This window comes from Lolium perenne, chromosome 6 (assembly GCF_019359855.2).
Source record: "Lolium perenne isolate Kyuss_39 chromosome 6, Kyuss_2.0, whole genome shotgun sequence".
In the NCBI taxonomy this organism is placed as follows: domain Eukaryota; kingdom Viridiplantae; phylum Streptophyta; class Magnoliopsida; order Poales; family Poaceae; genus Lolium; species Lolium perenne.
Genome location: NC_067249.2, coordinates 251,381,919 through 251,401,167, shown reverse-complemented (window position 1 = coordinate 251,401,167; position 19,249 = coordinate 251,381,919). Strand labels below are relative to the sequence as shown.

At 41.5% G+C, this 19,249-nt stretch overlaps 2 protein-coding genes across 2 annotated transcripts; one reads left to right on the top strand and one right to left on the bottom strand.

The window, feature by feature from the left end:
• Positions 1–2,777: 2,777 nt before the first annotated feature.
• On the bottom strand, positions 2,778–5,732 carry LOC127309136 (protein neprosin). Its single transcript, XM_051340106.2, has 6 exons — positions 5,581–5,732; positions 4,998–5,078; positions 4,198–4,359; positions 4,058–4,111; positions 3,819–3,965; positions 2,778–3,236 (listed from the first exon to the last, which is right to left on the bottom strand). The coding sequence occupies exons 1-6, from the start codon at positions 5,689–5,691 to the stop codon at positions 2,862–2,864; spliced, it is 930 nt and encodes a 309-aa protein (XP_051196066.1). The 5' UTR covers positions 5,692–5,732; the 3' UTR covers positions 2,778–2,861.
• An 8,446-nt stretch (positions 5,733–14,178) lies between these two features.
• On the top strand, positions 14,179–18,191 carry LOC127305143 (uncharacterized). Its single transcript, XM_051335520.2, has 5 exons — positions 14,179–14,711; positions 15,880–15,916; positions 16,640–16,876; positions 16,964–17,011; positions 17,522–18,191. Exons 1-5 carry the CDS (start codon positions 14,416–14,418, stop codon positions 17,780–17,782), a joined length of 879 nt encoding a protein of 292 aa, XP_051191480.1. The 5' UTR covers positions 14,179–14,415; the 3' UTR covers positions 17,783–18,191.
• Positions 18,192–19,249: the final 1,058 nt, after the last annotated feature.

The window sequence follows — 19,249 nt, the reverse complement described above, 5'->3', positions numbered from 1 at the left end:
TCGCTTGAGCTACCACCATCACCCTTGGCCGTAACCTCACACCCAGGGTAGGCAGCAGCCAAGGTGGCGAGAAAAACGCAGATCTCCCTCGCAACAAAAGCTCCAGGCACAGGTGTCAACACTGACTTAGCACACACCTGTCCGCCGGTCTCAGGCAAGAGAGGGACTCCCCCGTCAACATCAGCACTCAACTCAAGGTCAAGCGCCTGAGCCACGAGCATGCCCAAGCCCTCACGCTCGGAGGCAGCTGACTCATTAGGCAGCGAAGACGGGCCACAAGGAGAGAAACAACCGAAGAGGTGCTCTTCCTCAAGCACCAACGACATCTTCTCAGAGGAGTCAAGTGGGACCGGAGCCTGCACTTTGGTGAGGCCCAAACCATCAGAAGAACATGCCTCAGCCGGCTCCAAAGAAACACCAGCATGCGCCAACAACAGCTTGAGAGCTGCCACCTCTTCACGAAGAGGGCGAGACGCCTCCTCGACACGGACATCAACCAGCTGAAGGAGTTCCATGCGCATCAAGGCAACCTGGGACTGAAAGAGAGAGTCCAGAGTGGCGTTGACCTTGAACTGCTCGCAGCTCGTAGGAGAGGGTCTTGACGGCACCGTTGCAACCGAGAGGCCCACGACCTCAGCCCAACTCCGGGGTGACGAGGGACGACAAAGCTGAGCAGACGGAGAGCGGCTCTGCTGGCAAGAAGCAGAAGCGACCGGAGAACGAACACAATTGACCTTCTCTTCTTCAAGAGCGACAGGAAAACGAGCACGACAGAAACGTTCTCGGTGACCAGGACGACGACATCGGATGCATCTAAAGGGCCCACGACATGTGCATCGGTTTCCATCTTTGCACAACCACGGTTAGTTTTGGATACTCACGAAGTGAATTCGCATATTCACTTGGTAAAATTTCGGGCGTTTGTTTGACCGTAGTGAAAATACTTTTGCACATCACGGTTTTTAAAGCAACCATATGAAGGTAAAAGTTGGTTCGCGAGACGTGCTCGATTTCAGCCTTTTCTCGCGTGCAATCTTCGGAGCACGCAAAAATGGGTCGACGCACACGAGCACATACTCCCCCTAGCTAAGCTTTTTCATATTAATCCTCATCTCATATATATATATATATATATAACAGTGCTTCAATTCAAGATGAGGTCTACATGAAAAGATGCATCCCGACGGTGCGAACCCATTCCTACAACCTACTTTCGTCTAGTTTTTATTTCATTGAGGTTTTGAATGTTTATTTTATATTCATGTTTGGATAAATTTTGTCAAATTTATCGCACACGTTCGAAGTTTGAAATTTCATTCACGCATTAGCTTTATCTCACCGTTTCTCACAACTTCCATGTTGGAAGTTTTCGATTTTGACATTTGTAGACAAGTAAATCTACATCTCCCTGACACACCATATGAAAATGAAGATCTACTCATCCGTGAAAGTTAAAATCGAAAACTTTTAACACAAAAATTATGTAAAACGGTGAGATGAATCTACTCCGTGAACAAAATTTCAAATGGTCGACCGTGTGCGACGAATTTGACAAAATTCGTCCAAAAAAAACTCCAAAAGTAACACAAAATATAAATTTGTAACACACGATGAAACTAGGAACAGGTCGTGGGTATGAAATCACATAGTCAAGGTGCATCTTTTTCATATAGACCTTATCTCGAATCGAAACATGGTTGATCACATTAGAGGGGATTAAGATTGAACTAATTTAGTTAAACACAACACACATCAACATCCATGTGAATATATGACCAGACAATGGGTATAATTTTCTCCCACCGTCCCACGGTGCTTCATGTGACTTTGTTGACAACCAATCAAAGTGCATAAACAAACCTAAATGAAAATTTTACCCATACAACTTTCACTGGACCAAATTGCATAAAGTGGAAAAAACCATGTGAATATCCAAATAGCCCCACTATCTCTTACATGTTGTAGCACGACGATCGGCGAGAATGTTTTTCTTTTGCTGCGTCACATGTGCCCTATTTTCCTTTCTAATTAGCGACATAATGAATCAATGTCATGGATAGATTAACCAGTAGTACCGTGGTTTGAATATTACCAGCTAAAACCCAAATACTCCCTCTATATCATTATGTAAGTCTTGTGTATACCTAGATCATCGATTGGAATTATGTAATATAAATTACTTAACACAAAAGTTATACCATCAGAAAACATAACATCTGAAGTTTTCAGTGATTTTTAAATATAAACCTCATATTAAGTTGGTCAAATTGACAATGTCACACTACATGTAAGACTAATAATCCGATATGCAGAGAGAACAAAAAAAACTCGCTCCATCACTCAACTGAGTAGTCAGCAGCCGCCGCCACCACCTTTGCCAAGAGCCTAAGAGCAAGTTCAATAGTATAGCCGACTATGGGTTATAAGCAATATGTCATATCATCTATTGACAATCCATTATTTGCTTCGCTTTTGACCGAATCTAACTTCACCATGTTGCCATTGGTGCCAGCTTAATTACCTCTTTCCATTTTCAAGTTTGCACAACCACGTTCAGTTTTTCCTGACATGTAGCAGTACGGTACGGTGGCCATCGACAATGTTTTTCTTCTGCTTCATCATGTATGATCTATTTTTTTCATATAATTATCAGCATAACAAACAATATTATCGACTGTCCGTGGTATTGGCTGGCATATTAATGGTCAAACTCCAAATATAAGAAAAATAATAGAGATGAAACTGCAGTAATCCAAGTCAATAATAACGGAGCACGATAGAAACAGGGAACAATTCCTATCCACCAAGAATCATTGTTTCTAATTTATTCGAATCACAAGAAGCATCAAAAAATTCTGCTATCAACCAACACAACCACTTGGTCCACCGTAGTAAAACGTGTAGCCCATATTGAAGTCAATAAGTAACCCAGTTGCTCGGTAGCAGTCCGGCTTGTCAACTACATCGAACACTCGTGTGGTATGCGGGTCCCATGCATGACCCTTGGAGTCGTACATCTTGACATGCTTGAAGTACGCCGATCTCTTTGCGTCCTTGTCTTCAGGAAAGTGACCGCTACCCATTGGAGGACCCGATGTAGTCTTGAGGTAATTCACGAATCCAGTTAGTGCTTGTATGCGTGAATTTGTTGGGCAAAGCTCCCTTGGAAAATGCCCCAAGAATGATGGTTCGTCTAAATCATGCCGGTACAACACCCAATCTCCAGAGTTTGGATCCTATACATAATCGACAAGGGGTGGTGGTCATAAACAATAGTTATAGCAAAGAAACAAAATACTAGTTAGCAACAACTCTTTTTTCATAATCTTATCTTCCATAGCTTTATAGTAGACCATGATGTTTAGCATCCACCTAATTAAGCGAATTAACACATGACCAAATTTAAGGGGTTTCTTCCTAATGTTTAATGTTTTAATATATTTACTAGATAACAAATTAACAATTTTTTTATTTCCTTGAGAATTTGGAATATATATATACGTATGGGGTTATGTCATGTTCGAGAACACTGCCAAATCTCATTTCGTACCAGAGCTTGTCTTAGTTTTCCATTTTGCCAAGTCAGGTTTCTTATGTACATATATCTGTTGGGGTGGAGAGTAGATTTATGTGACCATGTTATATTGTAATCTTCATTTATATTTAGTGTACTTATAAAAAAAAACTAGTAATGAATGCAATAGAATATGCTTCCCCTCAAAACTTTTAGCAGCATGCATTTTTATGGGCCAAGTATATATGATCAAATGCTATCTCCTGAGAGATGTATTAGTATCTACAAGAACAGAAAGGGGCACCTCGTTTAAGCTAATCCTGGCGTAGTGGTCAGCTTCGCCATAAATTGAGGGAGGAGCAACTGCTTGGCCAGGCACTAGCGCGGCTCCTTTTGCAGGAACGAATCCCGCACAATCTGAGTTGTAGCATCCCGCTGATGTAGTATCTTTCTGAGCAATTATACACGGAAAAATTTGTTAGGTGGGTGTAAAAATAAACCTCGATGTTATACATCATGTAAAATGGCATGGCCTATGCTTACCGTCGAGTATGTAAAGAAGCGAACATCTCTATTATGGTACAAAGACGGGGAAACCTGCAAAGCAAACCATCATGTAATTAAAGTACTAGTTTCTTAAAATTCATTTTATTTTATTAGAATGAGCGAAATTGATGTTTCACATGAAATCCAGCTTCAATTAAGCTGTAATGTCCCGCATCTTCACAGTACATCTGTATGGCTGCTCCAGACTCTTGAGAGTATTGTTGATCTGGCGAACCCCATATACTCATTTCAGCTCGAAGACCATAGTTTTTCCCTAGCCCTGTGTGCCACATTGCGTACTAGTGATACAAAAATTAGTTTAAATTAGTGAACCATTCAGGAAAACCTATAAACAGTAAACAATTCTCTCATAATTAGTTCACGTGATTATGTAGGTATATTCATTTGTGTTTTTTTCACCGAATTTTCTCCTTAACTAGGTATTGCTATTTTCTTGATTATTAAGCATATATATCTGCCTCTCGAGATAAAATATTTAAATAAAACATTGTAAAGTATTATTAAAAGTGGGTGTGGCATGTGCTTTAAGTGATACCTACAATTTGATTTTACCAATTATTCTTCCTTGTTCACTTAAATCTATCGTTCCATACATAGATAATGCCAAATTTAGGAAATATTTATTATGCAAACTTTCACATTTTTTTTGGATTATGTACTTGAAGATCATATGCATAAAGTCGTTGCTAAATTTACATTCACAATATATTATTTTTCTGTGAATTCTAAGTGTCTTCTGAAAGTAGTTTTTTCTCAAAGTTTTGTTTTGAATGTGTACATGTAAAAAACGACAACCTTTAGAGAACTATATGAAGTACGTAAAATTCATTCATGCATGTAAATTCAAATTATTATTTATCAATGACCTATCGCATCGAATAGTACAAATACATTATATGGGTATGAGAGAGAGTACATGAGATATAGTGTTGCCTCCACCATCTATAAATTTTCCTGGGACGAAGCGGAAAGCTTTAGGCACCGAGAGAGTAGTGTTCTGCAAACGATAGAATTGATTTTGGCCAGTTAGAACAATTGATTTATTTCCTCCGTTCTAAAAAGGATGTCGCAGATTTTTCTAAATTTATATGTATCTACACACTAAATCGCGTTTAGATACATCCGAATATAGAAAAATCTACGGCATCCTTACCAGGATGGAGGGATCAAAGTACTATTCTTCTTTCACCATCTAATTCTTTAATTTTAAATTGGGAATATATAACGAAGAATTTTGTTGTGACTAAATGATCATATGTAACTATACATATGAACCCAGTATCTATTTTATGGTACCATCTTCTTAATCCACGTCATCATTATCTCAACACAACGAATAATAGTTAGGGATTACTAAGTTTGTAGTACTCCCTCCAATCCGTAATACCCTGACACTTATTATGGATCAGAAGGAGTAGTAATCATTGTTAAGTGGCCCAACATATACAAGAACGTGGTTCATGAAAGAACTGGAAATAATTTGATATTTGGAATCATACCTTCTCATTAGTCGGATTACTACCACCATCTATTGGCTCAGCCAAACTGTTGTAGGAAGGTGCAAATAAAAAGCACAATAAGATTGGCATGACAACATAACCACAACCCATTTGTACACGGAAGTGTGTTCCTTCAAGAACTTAGAATTGTATGGCTCTCTACTGACTTGTGGTAGGCTATTTCCACAAGAGAATATATAGGGTAACACCATGTCCTTTTATGGAAGTTCTAAACTAATATTGTTGGCGGTTCACTGGACATTTAAACATGTCCAACAAATGAATGATTTATGTCATATCCACTATTGGTTATGGATAAATATTTTTTTTTTTTTGAGAAACACAGTACAAACGCAGACGCTCACATACACGCGCATACACTCACCCCTATGAACGCACACACGCACACCCCTACCCCTATGAGCACCTCCGGAAGACTGAGCCGGCGGATTGGATCTTGAAATTGACGAAGTCACCACAGGCGCCTCGCTATCGACGGGAACGTCGACTCCCACTGAATGAATATTCCGCCTTTATGAGACACACAGATGTCAAACCTGGGGTTTGAACTCTGGTGGGCTGGGGGTACAACCACCCTCCTAACCACCCAACCTCAGGTTGGTTAGTGTTCAGTCAATATCCATTAGTATGTACTTGATCTGCATTGTCCCCATTTACAATGATTTTGAGTCCAGCTAAGATTTGGTCTCCATGTTCTCAATTTTAGCGAACCATTATTTAAAACTTTCTAGGTATAGCTAATATAGTTAACTACATGACTTATATTCCCTTCCTTTCTATGTTTAAGGCGTAATTTCTTTGTCACAACGAATTATATGGTGGGTTTTGGAGCATAAAAGTTTCCAGGATCGCCCCATATCCTAGCCATAATTATTGAGGGCATAAAATTTATTGTTAAATTTAAGGGGTAGTTTTATATCTTGTGGATGATGGAATATCTATTCTTCATTTTTGTGTAGCGCGATCTTGAGAAATCAAGAAATCTTAAACTGATTCTATAGCTTCCGAGAAGCTATCAGATCATAAAATTAACTTCTATAAAAGTGAATTATTTTGATTCGGTGAGGCACAAGATAGTACCAACCAATATGCCGATCTTTTTGGCCGTGGGATTGTCAAGTTTCATATCATCCCAATTCATTATCGAAGGCTTACAAATGCTAAATGAAAGACTTAAAAAAACTAGAAAGGCAAGTTCTTCTTTCCATATGTGATTTTGTCTATCATGGATGGATGTTAGATAATGTTCCAGCAAGATAAGTGGCTTGGTGGTGACACTCCTTGAGAACAATATCTGGCATTGTACAATATTGTGGGTCACAAATCGGACATATTAGCAAAGGTGACAAAAACATGACCTCCGAATGTGACGTTCAGGTGTGATCTTGTTGGTCCAAGGCTAGCATCCTGGGATGCTTTGCTTCGGCTTTGGCTATGGTCCAGTTGACGCATTGGGATGATGAGTTTTGGTGGAATTTACATGATGGTATTTGATACGTCCAAAACGTATCTACTTTCACAAACACTTTTGTTATTGTTTGCCCTCTATCTTGTGTGCTTTCAATGCAACTAACACGGACTAATTGTCCTTTCATGACTTCATACCGCGACTAGCATGCATAATGTGCTTGTCCATAATATTGCAAAAAGAGCAAGGCGTTGGGTGCCCATCCCAAATAAAAATATAAAATGAACAAATAAACAAACATTGCTCCCCATATTATGTAATAGAGAGATTCTAAATAATGGTGTGCATTGGATAACTACATGGGAGCAGCTCTTGAGGTCACTATATGAAGGGATGATAAATCATTTAATGCCAGTCGTTGACATAGACATGCATGCTTCTCAAAATACATATTTTAAACACTCCTATTGCATTTGAAATGAAAAGCTCTAGCACATGAGTAATATTGCTTTCCTCTGTGTAGGGCCCATCTTTTACTTTTATGTCGAGTCAACATCCTTTCTTCGAGCACCTTCTCGAAAGCATAGCTGTTATTCTTAGTTTAATGTACTTGTCCCGGAATAAGATTAATTGTGGTATAACTGTGATGCTTGAATCTTTCGATATTTTTACTTCTAGTCTTCTCTTGAACTTCAGAGGTGCCTTGGCATTTACGTTTTGCTCCACAAATAAGGGCAAACGAGATACCACTTTATCATATCATGTTATGAACATTGCAATCTTGCAGATACTTATGTTTCATGTTGCTTATTATTGTGATGGTATCTTTTCATAGATTGCATAACTATTGAGTAGCCTTAGTTGCTTGCTTCTTATTATGAATTGCCTAAGAATTTGATCATGTAATGAGAATATATACATCATATGAAGCAAATATGTTCGTGAAAGTTTCTTTTATCACACTCAGTTGTCACTGAATTGCTTGAGGACAAGCAATAAGCTAAACTTGGGGGGAGTTGATACGTCCAAAACGTATATACTTTCCCGAACACTTTTGTTGTTATTTTCCCTCTATATTGTGTGTTTCCAATGAAACTAACACGGACTAATGTTGTTTTCAGCAGAATTTCTCTAGTATCTCATTTTTGTAAATTCAACTTTCAGGAAAATTCCCGGAAAATATCGTAAAACTCATATTTCACCTGAAGACTCACGGAGCTAGAAGACGAGACGGAGGGGGCCACGAGGGGCCCATACTTGCCCTAGGCGCGGGCCAGGCTTGGCCGCGCCTAGGGGTGGTCTAGCCGCCTCGGCCATCCCCTCAACCTCTCCTTCGCACTATATAAAGACCCTGACCTGAAAATACCGGGGGGTTCGAAGTTTTTCCAGAAAGAGTTCCGCTGCTCCGCCGCCACAATAAACCCCAATCACGGACTAGAAACTCCGTTCTGGCATCCTACCGGGACGAGGATTTGGAGGAGATCATTGCCATCGCCATCATTGACGCCTCTCCATCAACCATCTATGATTCCCCATCCATGTGTGAGTAATTCCCCGCTGTAAGTTGTAGGGGATGGTAGGGATTGGATGAGATTGGTCATGTAATAGCTATAAGAATGTTATGTGCATAGTGCCTAGTATCCGTTGTTAGTATTTTTGACATTGTTGCAACTTGTTATGCTTAATGCTTGTCACTCTAGGCCCAAGTGCCATGATCTCAGATTTGAACATGGTATTGATTCATGATGATAATTATTGTTTGTGATCATACCTGCAAGTTGTATACACATATTATTGTCCGGAACCCGAGGCCCCAAAGTGACAGAAATTGGGATAACTAGAGGGGGTGGCTATGATGTGAGGATCACGTGTGTTCACGGAATGTTAATGCTTTGCTCCAGTACTCTATTAAAAGGAGTACCTTAATTACCAGTAGTTTCCCTTGAGGCCCCGCTGCAACGGGCTGGTAGGACAAAAGATGTCATGCAAGTTTCTCATTGCGAGCACGCACGACTAAATAGGAACACACGTCTATGGTTATATTATACTAGGATGCTTATATCATTATTACTTATAATGCCTATGTCTTGCTATTATATGAACTATCTCATTCATGCAGCGTCCGTTCATCCATCCTTGTACCTACATTATTTTAATCCTGTTGTCTACTGCAATCATCGCTACTGCTGTTTTCATTTTATTACTGCTCTTACTTCACTACTACCACTGCTATAAAACTGTTACTACTGATAAACTGTTGCGAGCAAGTCTATTTTCAGGTGCAGGTAAATTTACAACTCATCTGTTAAAGCTTATAAATATTTTTTGGCTTTCCTTGTGTCGAATCAATAAATTTGGATTTTACTTCCCCTCGAAGACTGTTGTGATTCCCTATACTTGTGGGTCATCAGTATTGTCGGGAATGGGTAGCGCAGCCCAGATAGCCCGACTTGGACCGGCCCGAAAATATGGTCCGAGCCAAGCTTTGAACCAACATAAAAAACTTTTAGGCTGCAGTCAGGCCATGCCGCTCGTGCTGGCCAGGCTTTTCGGGCTTCCGGTCCGGCTTGGACCTATTTTTAAGGCTCGACAGTCAGATTGGGTCAGGCCAGGCTCAAAGCTATGTTTCCACCTTTGGGCTTCTTTAGGCCCAGCCCGAAGCTCGGCCTTGCCCGAGTGTTTCCCAGGTATACATGAGAGTGGAAAATTCTTTGTGAATCTATGTATAATGGTTTGATTTATCCTGATGTACCGGTTGATAATAATAAACAAATATGGAACGGAAGACACCGCTAAAGATTAAGGCTTTTTGCTTGGTAGGGTCTATGGGGCTAATTCTCACTAAAGACAACCTTGCAAAGCCTAATTGGCATGGATGTAAAAAGTATGTCTTCTGCCTTTAGAATGAGACTATCAAACACTTATTTTTCCAATGCCAGTTCATATATATGATCAGTCATTTAAATATGTTCTACCTTATATCCGTCACGTAGCATTGCGAATATTTTGGGCAACTGGATAAATAGGGTGGATCATAAGTTTAAACTACCTATTAGTGTGGAAGCGCTTACCATTATTTGATCGTTATGGCTATGTAGAAATGACAAGGATGTTAATGATAAAAAAGTTCTTTCTTCCAAGTTACTTCCGGTGCACTATTTTTCTCTGTTCATGACCGTCTCTTCAACGCGTAGAGAATCACATCTTATTTTTGCAGGTGTCTACACGGTTGGAGGACGGGAACATGGATATTTTTTTCCAACATAAATATCAGCGTAATCTACAAATTTGACCTCCATCTTCTTAGGTGTTCTTACTGATCCTGAGATGATCGCTTGTAGTGCGCTTTTAGTGTTACTTTTTGAACCGTTGGTCATTGGATGTTGGTGCGGCTGTGCACATCTCATTAATGCAAAGGTCGGATGCCAGGTGTAGTGCTTAAAACTTTTTAGTAATAAAACATCCTTTATCAAAAAAGGATACCCATATTAAGAACACTCCTTAATTCTCTCTCGTTAGTTGCCCACCTGACCAGGGATCGTCGTTTTTCTGCTTCTGCAGTCGCCGTTACTGCTTCGTTCGGGTGCCCTCTCTCTCGGTCCCTTACGCATGCGCAACAAATGAGCTCCTGTCACATCGTGCCCTCTCTCTCTCTCTCTCTCCCGTAGACATGATCCATGAAGATATCTTTTTTACAATCAGAGAAGATGGTGTTCTAGGAGAACTCCATGCATGCCACGGAATAGCTGAGGACGAGGCACTCTTGGCCTCACCGGCACCATTACATACAAATCGTTCCGGGGCAACTAGGGCAGTTCAAAGAAAAAACGCCTTGTTCATCAAATTAGCATGTTGTCTCAAGCTGATATGTATCGGTGTATGGTATGATTCCTAGCTACTCCCTCCGTCCAAAAATTTACGAATGGAGGGAGTAGTTAAAATGTCCTTGTACCAGGCTGGTGACTAGTGAGAATTCGATCTAGTTTTTTCATACGCTAGAGTTCCTGACGGCTGACGTACGTGAATTGCTTCCTAGAGGAAAAAACATTCCCTAGGTCTTTTTATAAAAGAACACAGGAAGAATCACATGTCTTGAAACAAAATCTATTACTAGATCGAATTCTCACTCTCTATATACTAAAAGCAAAATACAGAGTCTAAAATAGAGACTCGAGGTTAATCCACATCATTAGAATTATTTTAGCTCTTAGATCTATAATTTAATGGTCAAGATTTAATAAATTTACGTAACGTACGAGCTTATGTTTTGTGAACATACATGATTTGTCACGTTTGATACGGACATGCACCATCCGGGAAACAAAGCTAAAATTGTACCCAATCTTCCGTTTGGATGGAAATATCTAAGCATGCCATAAAAAATACGTGTGGTTCATCCCTAAAAAAACGGAAACCGGTTCATTATTACATAAAAAAAAGAATAGAAGAGCGGGGTGCCCCTCGCTTGCTCCAAAAAAAAAAAAAAACTGTGGTTTATCGTTAAGGAAACAGTATCCATTGTTACGTCAAAAGAAAAAAGAAATAGAGGGACGGGGCGCCCTCGCTTGCTACCATGCATCCATGCGCCCACAACTATAGGCAGTTTTTCTAGCCCCACTTTTTTTCCGTCGACAAATACAAATTCGCGGCATTTTTTTTTTGGAACACCAGAAGACGAAAGGCGAAACGAGGGACGATCGAGGGAGCAGCGAACGGTGGCCGAAGAGTACGAGGTCGACGCGCCGGCGCCTAGCTAGGGATAATTGGAGGCCGTTGTTAACAACATCCGTTGTTGTTAGCAGCGCCGGGCGGGGAGCACCACCGGGCAGTCCAAGACTCTAGCCACTCTATGCCAATGTTACCTAGCGTGAGCGCCACCACCTCACCCTAGGCTTCTATGCTTACTGGTCGACTGGTGCACCCAAGATTTATGAGGTGAGCGCAAGCTCGCGGCGAACATAGTGTATGTCCGCCTCTGCCCCACCCGCTTAGAGACCGACGATCCAGTTCGCCGTCCCCGCGGCGAGCGCAAGAAGGTAAGTCGACACTTCCAAGCAAGTGACCCTGATGTCCTGCTCAAATTTCCCTATAAAGTAAGTAGACAGAGGCACGGTTGAGCATTGTTTCCCTTCCGTTAGGTGCATTGCGGAAGTAGACGCATGGGTAGGCGGAGAAATTAGATCCATCGATGATCGCCAGCTAAGGTGTGAGGCCGTGTTCTGGGATGCACCGGTAACAAAAGCACGCACATGCTCAGTTAAACCTCATATCCATGGTCAGCGATACAAGCTGTAAACACTGGCAATGCAAGCCACAACTTTTTTTTTTGCCGAACAGAAAAATAATACGAGTATGGATAGAGTTCTCTATGCGGGCCCTCTTTGCGTTGTACAATGTCTCCCGTCTGATACTTCCAAATGATCCCGCTACAATCTAGAAGCTACCGATCTAGCCATGACACCGGATGTTAACTCCAAAAAGCTCACGAGGTTGTGTTCTGGGATACGCCGGGATACGCCGGTAACAGAAGCACGCATAGGCTCAGTTAAACCTCATATCCATGGCCAACGATACAAGCTGCAAACCCTGGCAATGGAAGCCACAACTTTGTTTTTTTTGTCGAAAAGAAAAATTATACAAGTATGGATAGAGTTCTTTATGCGGGCCCTCTTTGCGTTGCATAATGTGTCCCGCCTGATACTTCTAAATGATCATGCTAGAATCTGGAAGCTACCAATCTAGCCGCGACACCAGACGTTAACTGCAAGAAGCTCACGAGGATGCTTATGGCTATGAGAGGTTATGGGCTTACTGGTAATCTGGTATACGACATATACCGCCACACAACTAAAGTGCCACGGGTCGCTGTACTCCAGCCCACCAACGTCCATGCGAGAGGAGAGCATGTGGAGGCAACAGACCAGAGATGGGGCCGTCGCTGGACTGAGCGTGCTGCACAAGGCTCGGCCTATGCGCTTCATGGGCGGTAAGATTGCATGTCCAATGGTTGAAGCTCGATATCGTTGCTAGGTGCATGTAGTCTAACAGATCTTCTAGGTAAGGTGTTTGTTTTTAATAATCAAACCGCATTTTAGGTATGATTATGGTTCATAGAGCTGCAACTTGCATGAGGTAGTACTGATGAAAACAATGGTCGAATTGAAAAATTATTTTTGGAGGATAGGAGCACCAAGTGTTTGATATTTTGAAATATTATTTTAAACTTTATAATAGAGATAACTCTAAAAGAAGGGTAAAATAAGGTAAAGAGTTTTATCATGTAAGAAAAGCATATATCTATTTATTTATATATTAAAAGAAAAATACGGATATCTAAAATAGAGACTTGAGGTTAATCGACATCATTAGAATTATTTTCACTCTTAGATCTTTAATTTCATGGCCAAGATTTATTAAATTTACATCATTCATACTAATAATACATCCTTTGGTTGCAATGCAAATTTAGTTACATGTACTAATCAAACATTAAAATGTACATATGGTTATGTGATTTTCTGTTTTAATAGTGATCGATATTAATTATTCTCACATAAATTAAAGATGATTAAAGATGTTTCCTGCGTGAATACTATTTTTATTTAACATAATATTTTGTGGTGATATTAGAACCAGGTTACTTCAATTATATGGACTTTTAAGCGTTCCCCTCGCATTTGCGAGGGCCACTGTGCTAGTTTGTTAAAACAACGCAATAACATAGGTTGGAACTCGGAAGGGACGTGGTTCATCCATCCACACAAGACACGCTAATCCCATCGATTAGCAACCACTCCGAAACAACATCAACAACGTTGACATATATAAAACTCAACATGCTCGATCCGAAGTCAACCATGGTGCACAACCGCGACACTGAGCCCACGTCACGGCCGGCTCCAGAAGCTTCGGAATAACGGCCACAACGGAATACATTTTTTTTTGGGTCTAAGCTCTAAAACAATTTGTTTTTTTTTTTTTTAACAAATCGCGCATATTTGTAGCGTATGACTTTGGCACAGGCGGAAGAGATGGTGGCGCTCCGTACGATCTGTTGTTCACCAGCATTTGTGTGCCCATTTACGCGCATCCGTCCGAGTCCGAGAGAATAGAAGTAGGCTGCCGTATCCAAATCGTCCCGTCGTCGTCGTCGTCGTCGTCCACCTTCGATCGACAGGCGCACGCGGACACGCCACACCAAATACACAAGCCAGGCCAGCAGAGGAAACACACAGACAGAGAGAGAGAGAAACGAAACCAAAAAGGCAGAGACCAAAAGGAGGGGGACGACGCGCCTCCTCCCTCATAAGCGGAGGGGAGGGAGGAGCGGGGCTCTCTCACGTTGCGGAACTCCGAGCCCCCCCAGGAATAGCCAGCCGGCCGGAGGGGAGGTTCGGCGGGCGGGGATGGGGAACGTGACGTCGTCGGTGGCGGCGAAGCTGGCCTTCTTCCCGCCGGAGCCGGCCACGTACGAGGTGCTGGCCGAGGGCGCCGGGCTGCGGATGACGGGGGTGCTGCCCGACGCGAACGTGGACGTGCACGCGCTGCCCACCCGGGCCGGCACGCGCGTCGTCGCCGCCTTCTGGCGCCACCCCTCCGCGCGCCTCACGCTGCTCTACTCCCACGGCAACGCCGCCGACCTCGGCCAGATGCTCGGCCTCTTCATGGAGCTGCGCTCACACCTCCGCGTCAACATCATGAGGTCGCTCGCTCTCTCACGCCCGCCCGCTACTTGCTTCCGTCGCATTTTTTTTTTTCTAATAGCTGAGTCATGCTGCATTGTTCACCTCTGTTGCGTGTCCTCTGCTATGCCCCTGCGCATGGTTAATCAATTAACCAATCGGCCTCATGAAAACAAAGTTAACAATTAACATATACACCTTCAGGTCAATTCTACATCCATCAGGTTTTTAGTATATTTTCCTGGTGGATATTCCTTCCGACTGGATTCGGGAGTTGTTCGTCGTGTTCCCCATAACATTCCGTATCTGGACTTGTTTTCTCGCTGCTTTGGCTCGTGGAGGATTTGATTCAAGTTTTTTTTGTCTGTTAGTCAGCCAACTGGACTAAACAATAAGGAATATTCTGATGTATGGAATTTTTTGACTGACTTGGAGAAGATCTGGTTAAATCCTCGACGAAGGGGATGAATTGGTACCTCTTTTTAGAAACTGGCCATGGATCATTTTTTAACTGAAAAATACTTACAAGGTGGCATCTGATGCTAATCTGGAGAAACATCCCATGTTTTTCAACAGCCTGAGTTATTGTACGTCTGTACCATATCGTCGGCTTCTGCTCTCGTTGCTTTCAGCAATACCAGTCAGTTAGTGATCATCTTTCTACCAACGAGCAAGCAAGCGTTAGAGCGTTCAGCCGTGTACTGTATATGTGCCATAGTTACCTTCTACTGGTCAAATTACAGCATAATTCGTCCCATTTGCTGTGGTTTTTTTAGGAATCAAGGATTCAGAGTAGTACTGTGTTTTGTAGAAAACAATAGCAGCCCCCTGAGTCCTGCAGTATATATTCTATCCTTCTGGTGTTTGGAATTTCAGATGATACCTTACATGTTCTCTGATAGGCAGTCCAATAGATCTTGGAAATTTGCATGATAAGCTGCCATGGGATATTGTCAGGTTTCATATCCATGAGATTTCTTTTCTGGTAGATCAAGTTGATGCCTACTGCTTGACTTTGAGAACATAATTATTTCCACCACCTGGAAAGTATCTGTCTGAATCTGATGGGACTGTGATTTTCTTTCACATCAATAAATATAGAAAAGATCGACAGTTATATTGATTTTTCTTCTTCTGAATCTTGCTTTGATGAATGTACTGAATCTGTTCACTTGGTTTTCTGTGCAGCTATGATTATTCGGGATACGGGGCCTCTACAGGAAAAGTAAGAAACTGAATTCCTAAGTAGATTAATAAAATTAAATAAAAACATATAGAAGCAGTTATGACTACTCAAACATTGTTGCTTAAATGTGCAGCTAAGTTCTCTTTTTTGGTATAGATTGTCAGGTCACATTCTCACATAAACTCTCAAATTTTATGATTATGATGTCTCCTGTATATGATAGTGTCATATTGTAATCCATGACTTTAGTGACAACTATTGGATTGCATCGCTCCCTATCATTTCTCATAATCGACTTTTTGTCCCTCAGTAGGTGTGTGGGCACCCTTTCTCAGAGCCAATAATCATTAGTCACTCCTATCTTTGTTGGCCTCATCTAGAAAAAGGACTTGGGCAAATGGTTGGTCATGCTTTTTCTATCACGTTCACTACAAACACCCCAAAAGTCATATTGGCTTTCTGCTATTCTAAACCATGATGTTACCTTTGTTCTGGTGGTCATCCTTTTGACAAAGGTAAAGGGACCAACAGCCCCAACTTATCGGTAATCGGTCCCTACTCAAAAACTTCCTTGGGCAAGCAGATAATGAATTAGCATGTGTGCTTGTTCCCTACATGCCTGGGGCGACAATTGGAGTTAGGACAGAACACATGATAGTTCACATGCACTTTGATTATGTAGTTTGGTACATTTTTCCTTGTGTGGAATACATAGCCTAACTTAACTCTTTTTTTTTTTCAATCTGTTTCTTGCTTCTAAAGCCATCGGAATATAACACATACTACGACATAGAGGCTGTCTATGACTGTTTGAAAAAGGAGTATGGGATAGAGCAAGAGGATCTGATCCTGTATGGGCAATCAGTTGGAAGTGGACCGACATTGCACTTGGCCTCGCGTTTGGAAAAACTAAGAGGGGTCGTTCTTCACAGCGGTATTCTATCAGGCATACGCGTTTTGTATCCAGTAAAAGTGACACTTTGGTTTGATATCTTCAAGGTAAGTCAGAGTCTGGTCATGCTTTTGCTTTGGTCCTGAAACAAAGGTGGTTTGTTGACCTAATGATTTTACTGCCAATGTTTGCAGAACATTGACAAAATAAAGCAGGTCGAATGTCCAGTGCTGGTTATACATGTGAGTATGCACTTCACTTTTGCATTATTGATGCCCCATCATCTTTTTCTCATAGTGGATCTATGTCATTGATTTCTGTATTTTTCTGTCATTGATGTGACTCCTGTGATTTTGTTCTCTCCTTTCAATAAATAAAACAAATCATATTCTCTCAGCTATGAAGCCATAATTTGTAGATAAAGTTATGACAAGTTCCCACCTGAACAACTTGTTGTTTCGTTGCTTGTGGCTTATGCACATGGACCATCTGTGTTTATTTAATTATCAGTGCCGGTTTGTATTGAATCCATTCAGTTACACTAACTCTTCGCTTCAGCACACCACTTTTTACCTGCAAGGAACTATATATCTCCTCTGTGAAGCCTGTTCTGAACGTAGACATAATCTGTTTCCAATATTGTGTTCAAATCTGTCCAACTAACTAATTCATTACATCTGTGTATTATGATACTTTTTTTTTGCTCCCAACCGCGCTCTTGTTTGATCTGGAATTGCTGAATCACATGTTAGGGCACAGCAGACGATATCGTCGACTTCTCTCACGGCAAGCGCTTGTGGGAGCTAGCGAAGGAGAAGTACGACCCTCTGTGGGTCAAAGGCGGTGGTCACTGCAACCTGGAGACTTACCCCGAGTACATCCGCCATCTCCGGAAGTTCATCAACACGATGGAGAAGCTCGCAAAAGAGAAAATACCGAAGGCACCGCAGATGCCGGCGTCCTCGAGCATGGAGGAAGCAAAACAGAACAAATGCTTGAGATTCGGGAAGTGATGAGCCTTGACCATCTTAGCTGTTGCTAACCGTGCTGTTGCTGGTATAGAAACTGATGATCTAACAGAGAAGCCGGTTGCGGCGGGAGATCTCCTGTCGACTCTGGTGACACCGTGGTGGGGAAGTGCAACGGCGTCGCCTATGGCCCGGTCGGTCCGTGCCGGTTCAGGATTAGGCATGCTTGATGGCTGCAATGTGCTGAAAATGCGATGTGGAATGTTTTATCCATGATCCGACTGAAGAGGAGCAGTCTAGTGGAGGAAGCACGCAGGAAGCTGTTGGGTAGTTCAGCTCGGAGGCCCTGAGCTCTCCTTTTTCTTCCGTTTGTATTAGTTGCTGTGCAAAAAGTATTGATTGCCCCTGATTGATTTGCGAAGTGCATGCATTCCATGCAGTCAGGTAACCTTGAGTGCAATTTGCATCCTTAATGTGTGCTGTTACGTAGCCGACAACATGAGCATTTCTGAAGGTTAAGGGCGGCGCGCATCCCTGGATGCTAGCGGTATCCTGGATGCTGGAGGTGGGAGAAATCCAGTAGAAGCTGTGCTAAACGATAGATGCTGATACCGATAGGTTTACCATTACCGCATAGCTAGGTAGTGTATGTAATTTTTTTTTGTGTGGAAAGGCCAAAAACCATGTATTAAGTAGAACACGCACCTGCCTAAATGAACAAACCGTTTGAAAACAACATCCAAGGAAGAGAAAACAATTCAAAACGGCTCTGAGGAGCACATGCACCTACCTAAATAAGAACACTTGTGAAATGTCAAAAAAAAATTGAAAATTTTAACACACGTGGATATCCATGTCCCAAGCTGACACATTATATTTTAGGGAAAAAGACATTTTTTTGTGACCTGTATGAGAAAAAAATTATGCTCTAAAGAAAGCTTTCTTATGGCATCATTTTGTTATATTTTGTCAACGACACAAGATGTGTGTTTTCTTCACGAAACTTTGCAAACATGTACTAAAAAGGTTTGTATGTTGGAAGGGAGGTCATCGTACTTAACTAATCCTCCTGTCCGCGGATAAATGTACTTCTAACTTTGTTGTAAGTCAAACTCATTTAATATTGACCATTTTTTAAGGAAAATGTAACAACATTTATTGAACTAAATTAATATCAGTAGATCTATCTTGAATGCAGTTTCATAATCTACCAATTTAACATCAGATACTCTCCTCGTCTCATGAAACTTGTCTTACTTTATCTAAATTTGGATGTATCTAGTTACTATTTTGTGTTTATGTACATCCAACTTTTGGAAAAGTTAAGACAAATTTCACGGGATGGATGGAGTATTTGGTTCTCATTTCTCGAAAGTTAGTCAAATTCAAATAAAGTTACTTAGGAGATACTAGAAGTACATATGGAGAGAGAGTGAAGTTAGCTTAGAAGCATTGTCAGTTCTTCTTATCTGAACACTCCTAGTTCCATGTTCATATCACTCATCACCTTCG

Coding starts and splice junctions, on each gene's coding strand:
- LOC127309136 (XM_051340106.2), bottom strand. CDS start 5,691: ATGGGTTGTGGTTATGTTGTCATGCCAATCTTATTGTGCTTTTTATTT. Junction 5,079..5,580: donor GTAATCCGACTAATGAGAAG/GTATGATTCCAA, acceptor TATCGTTTGCAG/AACACTACTCTCTCGGTGCC. Junction 3,966..4,057: donor GCTTCTTTACATACTCGACG/GTAAGCATAGGC, acceptor ATAATTGCTCAG/AAAGATACTACATCAGCGGG.
- LOC127305143 (XM_051335520.2), top strand. CDS start 14,416: ATGGGGAACGTGACGTCGTCGGTGGCGGCGAAGCTGGCCTTCTTCCCG. Junction 14,712..15,879: donor CTCCGCGTCAACATCATGAG/GTCGCTCGCTCT, acceptor TTTTCTGTGCAG/CTATGATTATTCGGGATACG. Junction 17,012..17,521: donor GTCCAGTGCTGGTTATACAT/GTGAGTATGCAC, acceptor ATCACATGTTAG/GGCACAGCAGACGATATCGT.